General features: G+C 33.3%; 1 protein-coding gene and 1 pseudogene across 1 annotated transcript; one reads left to right on the top strand and one right to left on the bottom strand.

Annotated features, from left to right (window-relative positions):
* Nucleotides 1-5,001: 5,001 nt before the first annotated feature.
* On the top strand, nucleotides 5,002-8,513 carry LOC131652204 (nuclear transport factor 2-like; annotated as a pseudogene).
* Nucleotides 8,514-9,968: 1,455 nt separating this feature from the next.
* On the bottom strand, nucleotides 9,969-10,820 carry LOC131650132 (uncharacterized). Its single transcript, XM_058919862.1, has one exon. The coding sequence runs from the start codon at nucleotides 10,818-10,820 to the stop codon at nucleotides 9,969-9,971; it is 852 nt and encodes a 283-aa protein (XP_058775845.1).
* Nucleotides 10,821-12,754: the final 1,934 nt, after the last annotated feature.

The raw sequence follows: 12,754 nt of genomic DNA, 5'->3' as shown, positions 1-12,754 counted from the left end.
TACACTCTATGGCAAAATTGTATATTAAATGCATTACTTATGTCAAAAAAATAAAAGTATGGTTTTAAGGTATTAAATGCATTACACCGGTCCTGACGCAGGGATATGGAGACTATTCATTTTTCCATCAATAGCTATGTAAAACACCATTGCTCTTTGGAATGCACATATTTGATTCATTGAAAATTCCCACATACAATAACGCATGCGTGCAGGGTTATTAAAAAAAAACACAAATTTAGTCTTTTACATTTCCTCTGTTTCTCTGACTCAGTCTCTTTCACCAAGCTAATACAACTGAACCACCCAACACGATACCGGAGCAATGAGTGGAAGAAGAAAACCCTGCTATGGTTGGATTTCAGATGACGACATGTCAAGCATTAGGTCAGTAACTGGCTTCCATTGGGTTTTCATTTTATTTTGATGTATTATGTATTTTATGATATCAAATTTGATTATGCTTTAGGGATCACGATTTGTGTTTCTTCACGGTATAAATGTATGTAATTGTTAGGAATCGAGTGGTATGTAGATTTAAAACTTTATAATTTTGGTTTCCGATTGCGGTTAATGTCAGTTATTTTGGTTGATGGTTATGATTAATGTATCATTCATATAATTAGTTCTATTCATCAGGGGATTCTAGAGATAGGGTTTATAAATATAAATAGTTCACTATGTTATTGATTTAAGTAAAAAGTTTGTGTTTTTTGCTGTTTATGTATCATTCATAGTGTTATAACAAACATAACATTGTTATTTCAGTGGGGACTCAACAATGGATGAAATACAGAAACTTGTTGATGAGGTTGGAGAATGTTCTGCAACAAAAACTTATGCAAAAAATACTTCTCCTAAGGGCGGCCAAAAAGGAAAAGCAGTTGCTAAGAAATCGCTTAGGTTTGAAGAAACTCGAAAAAATACACCTGTAGTTATTCCAACTTTCAACTACATGAATGTTCCTATGAAGGATGTTAAGGTTGAAGAAGTAGATGTCCCCATTGTTTATAGGAATGAAAAGCAATCTAGTAAAAAAAGAATGAAGAAATCTAAAACTGTTGTGAAGAAAACAACAGTCACTCAGAAGAGAACCAAGAGCAAAACTTTGTTCAAGACAACCAACAAAAAAACGGTTACAGATGGTACTGTGAAAAGACCAATCAAAGGTGGGAAGAATGGAAAAAATCAATCCAATGTGAGGATAAAACGGTTTGGGGGAAAGAAAACATATTGCTGGGATATTGCTATACAGAATTCCAAAGTAAAAAAGGAGAATGTTCAGGTAATCCAATTTGAAACATTTATGTTATTTTAATACAATGTTGATCTCAAAAACTAATCCAATGTTGTGTCTTTATATTGTTGCAGCATTTCCCAAGAGAAATATCAAAAGATTGCTTGCGAATCAATCAGAAAGAGATAACGATTAGAGATGTTGACTTGGATCAAGAATTCAAGTGTATAATCAAGACAGCAACACGTATGGGGGTACCAAGCCCATCTGAGAAATACATGACTCAAGGATGGTACAACTATGTGCACACCAAAGGGTTCCGAAACGACGACACGCTGATATGTCAAATGAGTCGATTTTCTCCGTTTCTGTTTGTCAAATTGAAGAAGAAATGAAGGAAGCTGCTAAGTCAAAGTGAGGATTGTGAAAAGATGTTGTTTCTAAGAAGTTGTCTGATTATGTTTTGTTGTTTTTGTTTGATTAATTTTAAGACAATATATGATGGTCATGTTTTCTATGTGTTATTTTAAAACTTGTTTAGATGTTTTGTTTGTTGTTGGATGATTTCCACAACAAATGGCGTGTTATGGATAATAGTTTGCACTCTTTTATTGAGTTTTAATTATTATTTATTAATGTTTTATTACATATTAATATTTTTTTCAAGGATTACTTACTATATGAAAATAGAGTAGTTTCTATCAATGGCTGTCAATTTAGATTTCATATTTTTTACCATTATAAGTATCTTATTTTCTATTTGAAAAGGTAGGGAGATTTTTGTTGAAATATTATTTATCATAACAATAAATAATTTGGCTACAAAAAACATTATATAATCTATAGTCTACTTTAATATTTAACAACAAAAAATTATGTAGTTATAACTCATTAAGCAATCTGTGTTGATAATTATACATATCAAACATAGGCCCATAGCTGTTTACCGGCCCAATTTCTAAAGTGTAACTATATCTATATATAGGAAGTATTGAAATAGTGCAGCCAAATACTATCTTATCAATTGAACTTTGGAGATGGTGAAGTGGGGGGTCCCCTTTGTTCCTTCTCCATCCTTCAGGTAAGTATTTTTTGCATGCATCTTATGAGAAAATAATTGGTTTCCCTTGGTTTTTCATCTTGTTTTTTTAACAACAATGATACTATTTTATATTAATGTTTCAGTGATCCTGAGAGAGACTGTCTTGAATGGGCACGTAACATCAGAAAAGAGTTTGAGGAAGAGCAAGCTAAGATATTTGAAACTCTCATAAAAGATGGGTTTCTTACTGAGGCCGAACGCACAGCTGATTATAACGGGTAGGTAAAATGGAGGTCGAATGCCACCGAGCGCATAAACCACTTTTATGCACTGCTGTATATAGTGCTTTAGATATTTGAAATTAATGAGTTGGGTGTCACAATGCAGAATATTCCAATGGAAATATCAAGGACATGTTTTAGTAAAAAGTAAAATGCGATAAGGATGGAAGATCTGATTCACGGAAAAGGATATCACTGTGTTATTCTTAGAGTTGGAAGGAATGAGTATGAGAAACATATTGGGATTGGATGGTATGCTCTTGCGAAAGCAAAGAAGCTTTAATCAGGAGATGTGATAAAATTCTCCATGATTCCTTTTTCAGATCTCATGTTTGTGTATTTAGTGAACCGAAGTATATGATGATTTCAAAGTTCTTACATGAGGGTGTAACTTTGTTGTTGATTGTGTTGTTACTGTAAAATACTTGTGTTGTGTAATGCGTTTAGTCGATGGTTTTGTATTTCAAGTTGTTAGTTTCCTTTTATTGTAATACTGGTGTTGTGTAATACATTAGCTTATGTCAAGTAATATCAATAGTTCTTTTTGTAAAAAATGCAGTAAATGAAATATGTTATCAGCATGCAAGGGGGATATTCTATCTTTAATTTATCACAGTTAATAAATTGTTCAAGCTGTAACTTAAAAACAACTAAAAGCCGGTTAGTGCAAAATGTTTAATATAATCATCAATGTAAAATCAAAAATTTAATACATTGTCCTCAATAACAACATTATCATGGAAATTATGTTAAACATATAGACTACAAATTTTCAAACACTTATTTGAAAACCACATTTGTTGTGGTTGCCAATTGCTATTTATCCTTGTCATGGATCAAGATTTTAAGCCCTTTTCTGCTCTTTACTCTTGAAACTGCAACATAAAACTGCCCATGGGCGAACACGCTCCTCGGCATATATATACCGACATGGTCCAACGACTGACCATGAGATTTATTAATAGTCATAGCGTAACAAACCGTTATAGGAAACTGTCTTCGTGTCATTCTGAAGGGCCATGGCGATTGCGTATGAGTAATATCCATTTGTGTGATATAAATGATATCGCCGATGTTCTTGACTGAAATAATTTTCGCTTCAATAACACGATCAGCTAATCTTGTAACAATTAGACGTGTTCCATCGCATAAACCTTTTACTTGATCAATATTTGTGAGAAGCATAAATGGAGTATTTACTTTCAATCTGATCTTTTGATTAGGAAGACCAGAAGTTCTCAGTGCATTCAAGAACTCAGGATTTAAAACATCAAAATATTCATTGTCGTCACCATCATGCATATCAACTGAATCAGAGCTTAAGTATTCCTTTTCCTCTCCTGAAAATCAGTCACTTTTTATTATTATGTATTAGAATTGTAAATGACAAACTCTTAAAATATATTTTGACACAGACTTTAATATTACCTAGGAGATTATCTAATACATACTGATTTATTTCATCTACTGTCTCAATTGTTCCAGCCAATATTGCCCTTTACTGCAGAAAAGCTACATTATTGAAGTTAGCTTCAAAATTTGGATAAGTGTTTTAAAATATTGCTTTAAGGGGATCATCAAAATTTGTAATCAATAGATCATCTGGAATATCAATATCTGCATAGCCATCATTAGGTTCTACTAGCTTTCCATCTCCAACTTTTAATATCCAATTTGAAAACTGTTCTAACTCGTAAGCCAACGTAGTTGTCCCAGATTGCTGATGCCGCGTGTTTTTTGCAAGTTTCAAAACCTTAAAATGATCCCAAATGTATGATGAATTGATAGTTTCATGAATTATATCTGAACGAATGCCTCTTGGAATAACCGGTAGAATCTGTCTGAAATCGCCACCAAACACAATTACCTTACCACCAAATATTTTATCTGATGATCTAGATCCACCCATGATGTCTCTGAGGGTTTTATCCAATGCTTCAAAACAAAATTTGTGACACATAGGAGCTTCATCCCAAATAATCAATTTTGATACTTTTAGCAAGTCCCCTCTGTCACTTCCATTGTTTATATCGCATGTAGAATATTAAAGTGTGGGAATTGCACTACTACATTTTTGGCCTACGGCCACGCTAAAATTTTCCACAGCTCAGAAACTGTGGCCACATATATGATTTGGCCATAGTTATCAAAGTGTAGAATTATTTTATAAAATATTAAATCCGGGGTATGAAACAGTGGCCTTTACTTCAATTGTCACGGTTATAGAACTGCAGATATTTTAAGCCGCAAAGAAAAACCGCAGGCTTATAATTTAGACTAAAAACTGTGGCCCAACTCCAAAAATTTAGTGTCCTCCATGTTTTCCCTCTTTTCTTTTTGTTTCCCTCTTTCTCTTGTTTTATTTTTTTTTTTAAGATTAAAAAGAAAAAAAAAAACTAAAACAAATAAACATAAAAGGGGATTAGGGTTAAGTGCCTTTGGGATTCTTCTCATCTCCCTCTCACGATCGTGAAGCAGCAACACCAATGGGGAAAGCCTTTCTCCTCCAACGGAACCGACATCACCACACAGCTACCGTGAATTATCACCTCTCATCTCGACTCTCTTCTATCTCTAGTCTCCACGCGTTCTCAATCTCTCTCTTCTCAAATCCCAGGTTCTCTCTCGGTTCTCTCCGATCAATCGAATATGGTTTGGATTTATGGTTTTTCTTGATTCGTCTTTCTCCTAGATCCGCCACCAGAGCTAGGAGAAACATTGCATGCTTGTTTAACTCTGCAATTTGAGTTTAGTTATGGCCTCTTTGTATCAGGGTTCCGTTAGTGCTGCCCAGGTTTTTTTTTGGTTTTTTTTAATCTATTTTGTTTTTGGGTTTTTTGATTTGTGTAAAGTTATAGTCTTTTTTTTTTTATTTTGCAGGTGGGTTCTTACTTCGTTGGACAGTACTATCAAGCTCTTCGTCCACAGCCTGATCTTGTTCATCAGTTCTACTCCGATTTAAGCTCAATGATTCGTGTTGATGACAATTATACCGAGAATGCATCTGATGTGTTGGTAATACATATTATACTCACTCAAATTAGTTTTTTTTTTTCAGTTTGTGGTTTATGGGTCAGAGGGTTAGTGATTTGGTATTTTTATGGATAGTTGATTGGGTTGAATTGGATTGGATTGGATTGTGTTGTTTTGCAGCAAATTCATAATGTTGTTACATCGTTGAATTTTTCGGCGATTGAGATCAAGACAATCAATTCTCTTGACTCTTGGAATGGAGGAGTGGTTGTGATGGTTTCGGGGGTTGTTAAGATCAAGGATATCAATAGGAGGCAGAGGTTTGTCCAAACATTCTTCCTTGCACCTTAGGAGAAGGGTTACTTTGTGCTCAATGATATATTTCAGTTTGTTGAGGATGAAGTAGTGCATCAGAATCTGATACCGGTGACATCGGAGAGGATTGAATCACAACCACATGTTTCTGCTTCTTATGCTGAACCACCAGGTATTTTGATTGAAGAATCATGTTTTTAGGATGTTTTTAGTGTTTGTACAAATTGAAAACCTAGTTAAAAGAATTAATGGTCCATGCATTCAGTATCTTCCTATTTAGTATTTGTACTTTAAAATAGTCTGGCTTAGGAGAATTGGCTTCATGGTGATGGTTATTCTAGCAAAAATGTATGTGTATCTTTAAATTTTTATTATTCAATGTCACTTAAGTGGCCAATCAAGTAAAAGAAAATTATATTCATGATTTTTTTTGACAAATAACAGTTTTCTATTGGACATGTTTAATCTTTTGAGTTGAAATGATGATATGTAATTCATTGTATTTCATTAGTCTAGAAGATTATTTTCTCTGCAAATTTGTGTTCTCCATTAACAAGTGAAAGATTTTAAAGAAAACCATAAGAAGTTGGGGTTGCTGGTTTTGCTTTGCATTATGCAATCATTATCACTCAAATTGATACTCTGATTAATTGAAGATAATTTTAAATTAAATAATTTGTTATTCTCATTTAATATTTTGTATATTGTGTAGCTAAGCTTGTCTCTTTCTTTGGCTTCTTAATTTCTTTGCATGAAAAAAATCATGTTATTGATTGCTCCTGTGTAGAGTTTATTTAGTTGGCATATTGACATTTATAAATTTATTAAAAAAATTCAAATCATTACCATGTAACAACACTCCCTTTGTATTATTTCAAAGTTATATGTATTAGATTTTTTCTAGCCTCTGCTATTACACACACAGTATTGTTTAATTAATGGTCTATTTATGTTGGATTAGTAGATTCAAGGCCCTAGTGGATTATGGGAAAATAACCCATCAACTTCACCGGAGCAAAAGTTCATTGCACTTGCACCATATAAAATTCTTGTAGTGCAAGCTATTCATCAACCATGGATATCTCAATCATAGAAGTCTTCATAAATCTCTACATCTTTGTAAGTTAAGATGTGGATTATAGTCTAATTAAAAGTGGTCTTTTAAAAAGCTTTAATATGTCTTTCTGGCATAGGTGTTATTTTAGGTGTGTATGTTGCAATGTAATCATCTTTTGTGTATATATTTTGAATAGTCAACTGATTATGTTCATTAAAATTGGTTTCGAAGGAGGACATTACAGTAGTAACCTATTCTCATCTTTTTGGGTAATGTTTGTTAGTGTATTGTGTCAATTTCACTTTCATCATATGAAAGCTTGAGTGAATATGTTCTCTTATAAATCTTGCATGTGATGAAACTAGGCGATTATACTCATAATTTTGAATTAGTTTGGCTGAGAAAATCATCGGTATTTGTGTCACAGTTTTTCACAACAATTGGTAAGATGCTTATTCAAAGCACAACAGAGGGCTTATACTTTTTGAGTTGCCTCCGGATCTACTTACTTTTATGTTAGAAATAAGGTGATCTGGATGAAGTTGGTCTTTCCACCCAAAACTAGAATTCTAGAGTGAGACTACATTATAGAGGAAACAAGATTGTGGCAAATTTATCACCAATTTTTAAATTTCTTTATCATCTAATATATGTAACACATATCTTGTACCATGATTCAACCAAACAATGACATTTAGTTAATTAGTTAAGTTGTATTTTTTTTTCTTTTAGATACTTATAACATATTTTGAGTATTACTTGAAACTTATTTGATGTTTATATATAACACATGTTAATTGTTACTCGATGTAAGTGACATATGTTGATTGGCCACTTAAATGTCATGTTGTTTATACGATGATAACATGTTTTATGTCACCTAAGATCATACAAATGGATGAAATGCCATGTTGTTTATACGTTGATAACAAGTTTTATGCCAAGACGATAATATTTTATTATTCATTGTGTTTATGTGCAGTGTTGGGATTCACACACCGTCCGAGCTAAAACATATGCAGGGGAGAATGGAATCTTCTCAGCTTGTAACTCACAATCTCTCAGATGTCGACTTGGTGAAATATCATTTGCGACACATGGTAAATTGGCTTCACACTATAAACATGAAAAATAGTTGCTCCATTTGATTTAATGGTATTAAACTGTTTACTACTTGGATATACATTGCATGCATATTGATTTAACATATTCTTGAAGTACTGTTGATGTTAGCTAATAACCTCCATTGCAGTTTACACGTTATTAGAAGAAGAAGAAGTTAAAGGTGATGAATGGTTGCAAGCATTAGCAGCTGAATTTAACATGGTCAAGCTCCCTGCCCTACTGGACCTGGAGCTCCCCGCCCTACTGGATTGTGAAATTGTAGGCTAGCTAGCATGGAGATTTGTTATATAAGTTGTTGTGAAATATATATTTACAGTTTAGCTAATCATGAACCAACCACTCATAGGATGTCATAAAAAGATGTTTGAATTCAATCATGAACCTACTTGTGTTTATTCAACATTACCAAAACTCATTCAAGACAATTGTTAACAATAGATATTTGAATCATTTGATGCAGCTGGTAATAATTATTGGTTTTTGATTATTAATGCATGTGCATATATATATATATATATATATATATATATATATATATATATATATATATATATATATATATATATATATATATATATATATATATATATATATATAACATATTTATGTAATGATATAGAAATAAACTGTGTCAAGATTAATGGTTTAGAATGCATAACATATAACCACGGTTTTAAATCTGTAGTCATAACCAAACCGTTGCTATATCTTGAACCAAAACTGTATGTTAAACGTTAAACTGAAACCGTGACTTTATCATATGGCCACAGTTATGTAATCATGGCAAATATAAACCGCGGCTTTAATCAAACTACCTAACCCGTGGCCTATAAAAGCCACGAATGTCAAAAAAACGTGGTATATACCAAAAAATCGTGGACTATACTTTAGGCCACGACCGCATATCCCACAGTTGGATTTTTGTGGCCAAACCGTGGCCTCAGTGTTACGCTATGGTTATTTTGCATATAGCCTCGGTTTCTTGGCCGTGGCAGGAGACCTTTTTTTTGTAGTGTTGAAATCTTAAATTTAGAATGTGTCATTCGACCACCAGGGAGAAAAAGGGATGCAATACCTGAAGAGGCAACTGTCAAGCATATTTGTCTTCTTGATCTTATGTAAGAAGCTAATGTTCTCCACATATACGTTTTCCCTGTCCCGCCATATCCATACAGAAAGAATACGCCTCCATTCTGGGTTTAGACAGCCGTCATGATTTGTTTGAAAACATCTCTTTGTTCATTTGTCATGCAATTAACAGATAATTTAAAAACAACGTATTAATATATAAAATTTTAACAAAATTGAATTTCTTATAAGTAATGTGATGTTGTTATTATTGGGACCTGTGAGATTATGGTACACCGTATTGAACTCTTGAAGTTGTTCAGCAGGATCGTAGTTCCGCTCTTCGTATATAAAATTGTTTCCAAGCTCCTCAAGTACGTAACTCTGTGGTTTTGACATTCCAGGGAAATCACTTAAACTCTTACGACTTCACCGAAGAAGTTTTTCAATTTCAATCAATGTTAAATTCAAAATTTCTTCATCTGATAGTTGCAAACCTGTTAGAAAACAATATATTACCATAGAGTGTCAAGTTTACAATATAATTTATAATAAAATTATTTGGAAAATGCTTAAATTTGAAAATGATGACTCCTGTTGTTTGCAATCCTTTGCTGAGAATAAAGAATTCCATCAGATAACAGATATCGAGTTTTACTCCATACATGCTTAGGCCTATTAATGCTACTTGTCAAAAACATGTGAAAACATATCTCAAAATAATGGTCAAAACCCCAATGAAATGCTTCTATTATTGCATATATGAATTCTCGATCATCACCGATAAACCCCATCACAAAACTTGCATCACGGAAAGTATCGTACTTGACATTGTACACTATCTTTATTTCATCATAACTTTGCGGTCCCTTAACATGTGTTAGCATCATCCTGAGATAGTACAATTCTCCGGTAATTAGGGGAACCCATATTAGTCTGCCAATTGTATATCCCTTTTGCCTGAGTTTCCACTCTTTTTTTTACGTTTACAAACTTCGAAGCAAAATTTCTATATGTTAGTTGTCGTGCTTCTTCGTATTTCTTGTTGGCTTCAAACCAAGATGTAAACATTGATTCCGTAACACTCGGTTTATCAAGGAATGTGGTAATACTGCTGACATCAGTAAAGAAGAGTGAATTTTGACCCTCAGCGTGAAAATGTAGTCTTTCTACAGCTGGTTTTCTTCCATGAATAGGGAAAGCATGAATTCTCCAAGCAGCTTTGCTCAGAGAAACGTACCTACAGTCAATATACTGTTTGATCTCATCGATGATGTCATGTTGCAAAGCAGTTCCATCTTGATTCATTATAATTGCAACAATTATTCTATCATAGCCTTTGTTGATGTATTTGTACAAATATTTGACGGATGTACTTTGATTGCACCATTCCATGTTAATACGAGCTATGTACTTCAGAAATAACTTTGCAATGTAGGGAACAACAAATCTATTGTCAATCTCAATTCCATTCTTAACGATAGTGTGACCGTTTTCCCTTCTTCTATATACCAGATATCCATCTTGATCAACATTCGTATCACGCCGAAAGTCTTTAGGGAAGTATTTTGAACATTTAACTTCCTTCATACACGGTGAATTCCGAAAAGCATTTCCGCAAGGTCCGTGAATCATGTGAGATTTAACCAAGTTATACAACTTTTCGTCAGTGTCTTTGTTTGGTATTTCTGCCGATATGATACGATCAATGTTAGCATGCATTGGATACTTGCTTGATAGATGAAGGAAAATTAATATGTGAGCATGGGGTAGGCCTCTTTTCTGGAACTCAATTGTATATATATCTACAAAAAAAAATCTGACATGTTTTATAAGATGTAATACAAAATGAGGAAGTAAATGAAAATAATCCAAATGATCAATTACTTACATGCAAGAACCTTCCCCATGATACTGTTTTTGTTCAAATTGGACAATAATGCATCAAATTTCATTTTAAAGATTCTTGTTATGAGATCCAGACGATCGTCCGCTTTCAGATTAGCAAAACTTAGTACATGTTGAATTTCCGACTAATTTAGACTACATGTGAACGTAATAAACAAATCAGGAAATCCAAAATAACTACAAATTGCCATACCATCAAAGTATAATTGATCCATATATCCGCGACTTCCAACATACGATGAAGGTAGCACAACCCTTTTCCCTGTAGCTGCACCATGTGTATGTCTATTTGTTCTAGTATCCGCGAGATGGTCATACTTACCTACTCATAGTTTTGACTAATTTTTTTTAGCCATCGAAGCCGCTCAAATTCCATCATTGTAAAACCATCTACCAAAAACTATTGGAATAATCTCCTTGACATGAGAATTGTTTGTGCCTCATTTTTCTTTGATTGGATCCTAAAGACGAACCACTCTTTGATTGTAAGTTTATTTCTTTTCGTTGCTTCCTCCCATGGAACTCCTCATTTTCTACTACTGAAGCTGTTGTATCTGAAATACGAACTCTGTTAGAACCTTTATTGCGATGCTTGATGTTAGGTCTGTAACCATCTTCACCATAAGGGAAAAGTAATGGATATTGAAATCCCAAATAAGACGTATGATATTCATCTATTCTCTAAAGTTCGCCACATTGTTTATGCATTATAATATCTCTCTTTTCTGCAGTATCAACATCACCAACAATCAGAGCAACAACTTCGAAAACTATTGGTTGATTATATATTATTCCATCAGTATGTCGCTCAGAAATAAAATGAAGTTTTAGGTCTGACACATTGCCTTCAGATAGTTTATCCCTTGTCATCCAAAATCACTGAGCATGGACATTATGTTCATATAACATTGAAGACAATTTTTCCACTATATTAATTTCAACTCCATTTCTTGTTCTACAAAGTAAAAAGGTATAAAGTTCATATTAAGTATGTTGCAAAACAAATTAATAAACAATCATAAGACAAACACAATTAAATGAATAAACCTGACTCCATCAATTATATTTTGAACTTCATGTTCAATATCTAATATATAGAACTGTGCAAACCGGGGATTTTGACCTAGCAATGGTAACATGCTACCTATACGATGACATGATTGACCTTGAATTCGATAATTAGGAGGACCTCTACCATTGTTAAATCTGTTGTCCATTTTAGCACTTGGAGAAGTAAATGAGAACATCATATTGTAAACACGAATTTGTTGTTGAAATAGTTTTGATTCACTATTGTTTTGGTCAAAACTAGATATGCTGTATGGCTTGAAGATGCAGTAGCACCGTGCATAAACTCATTATCAAATCTCCTTCCGAGTTTCACTCCTATATTGTTAACGTTCTTGAGAGAAACAAATCTTGTGCATCTTTTTGTTAATGTACTTGGCAACGTATTCAAAAATGAGTTATACTTAGTTTTCTAAAAGCTATTTCGATGAGATATGATGGAACTTGGGATATTTGGAGAAATAGTAGATATTGTAAATCTGATATGTGAAGATACATCCTCAATGTGTGGTTGAGCTTGTTCTGCATTTTCATTGTTGATTGCCGCCAGTCTCTTTACCCTTTTAGATTCAAGAACACGTTTTCTATGATGTCTAGCATCGAATGATCTTTTTCTGTTGAGAATAATATTAAAGTGATCACGTTCAACACTTTGTTGTTTATCCATGTTGTTTGAGAAT

The sequence above is a fragment of the Vicia villosa genome, linkage group LG2 (genome assembly GCF_029867415.1).
Source record: "Vicia villosa cultivar HV-30 ecotype Madison, WI linkage group LG2, Vvil1.0, whole genome shotgun sequence".
NCBI lineage: Eukaryota > Viridiplantae > Streptophyta > Magnoliopsida > Fabales > Fabaceae > Vicia > Vicia villosa.
Note: the sequence above shows the minus strand (reverse complement) of the source record. Positions and strands in the feature narration are given on the sequence as shown.

What these genes read in the sequence shown, in the direction of transcription:
- LOC131650132 (XM_058919862.1), bottom strand. Translation starts at nt 10,820, where the DNA reads ATGCATGCTAACATTGATCGTATCATATCGGCAGAAATACCAAACAAA.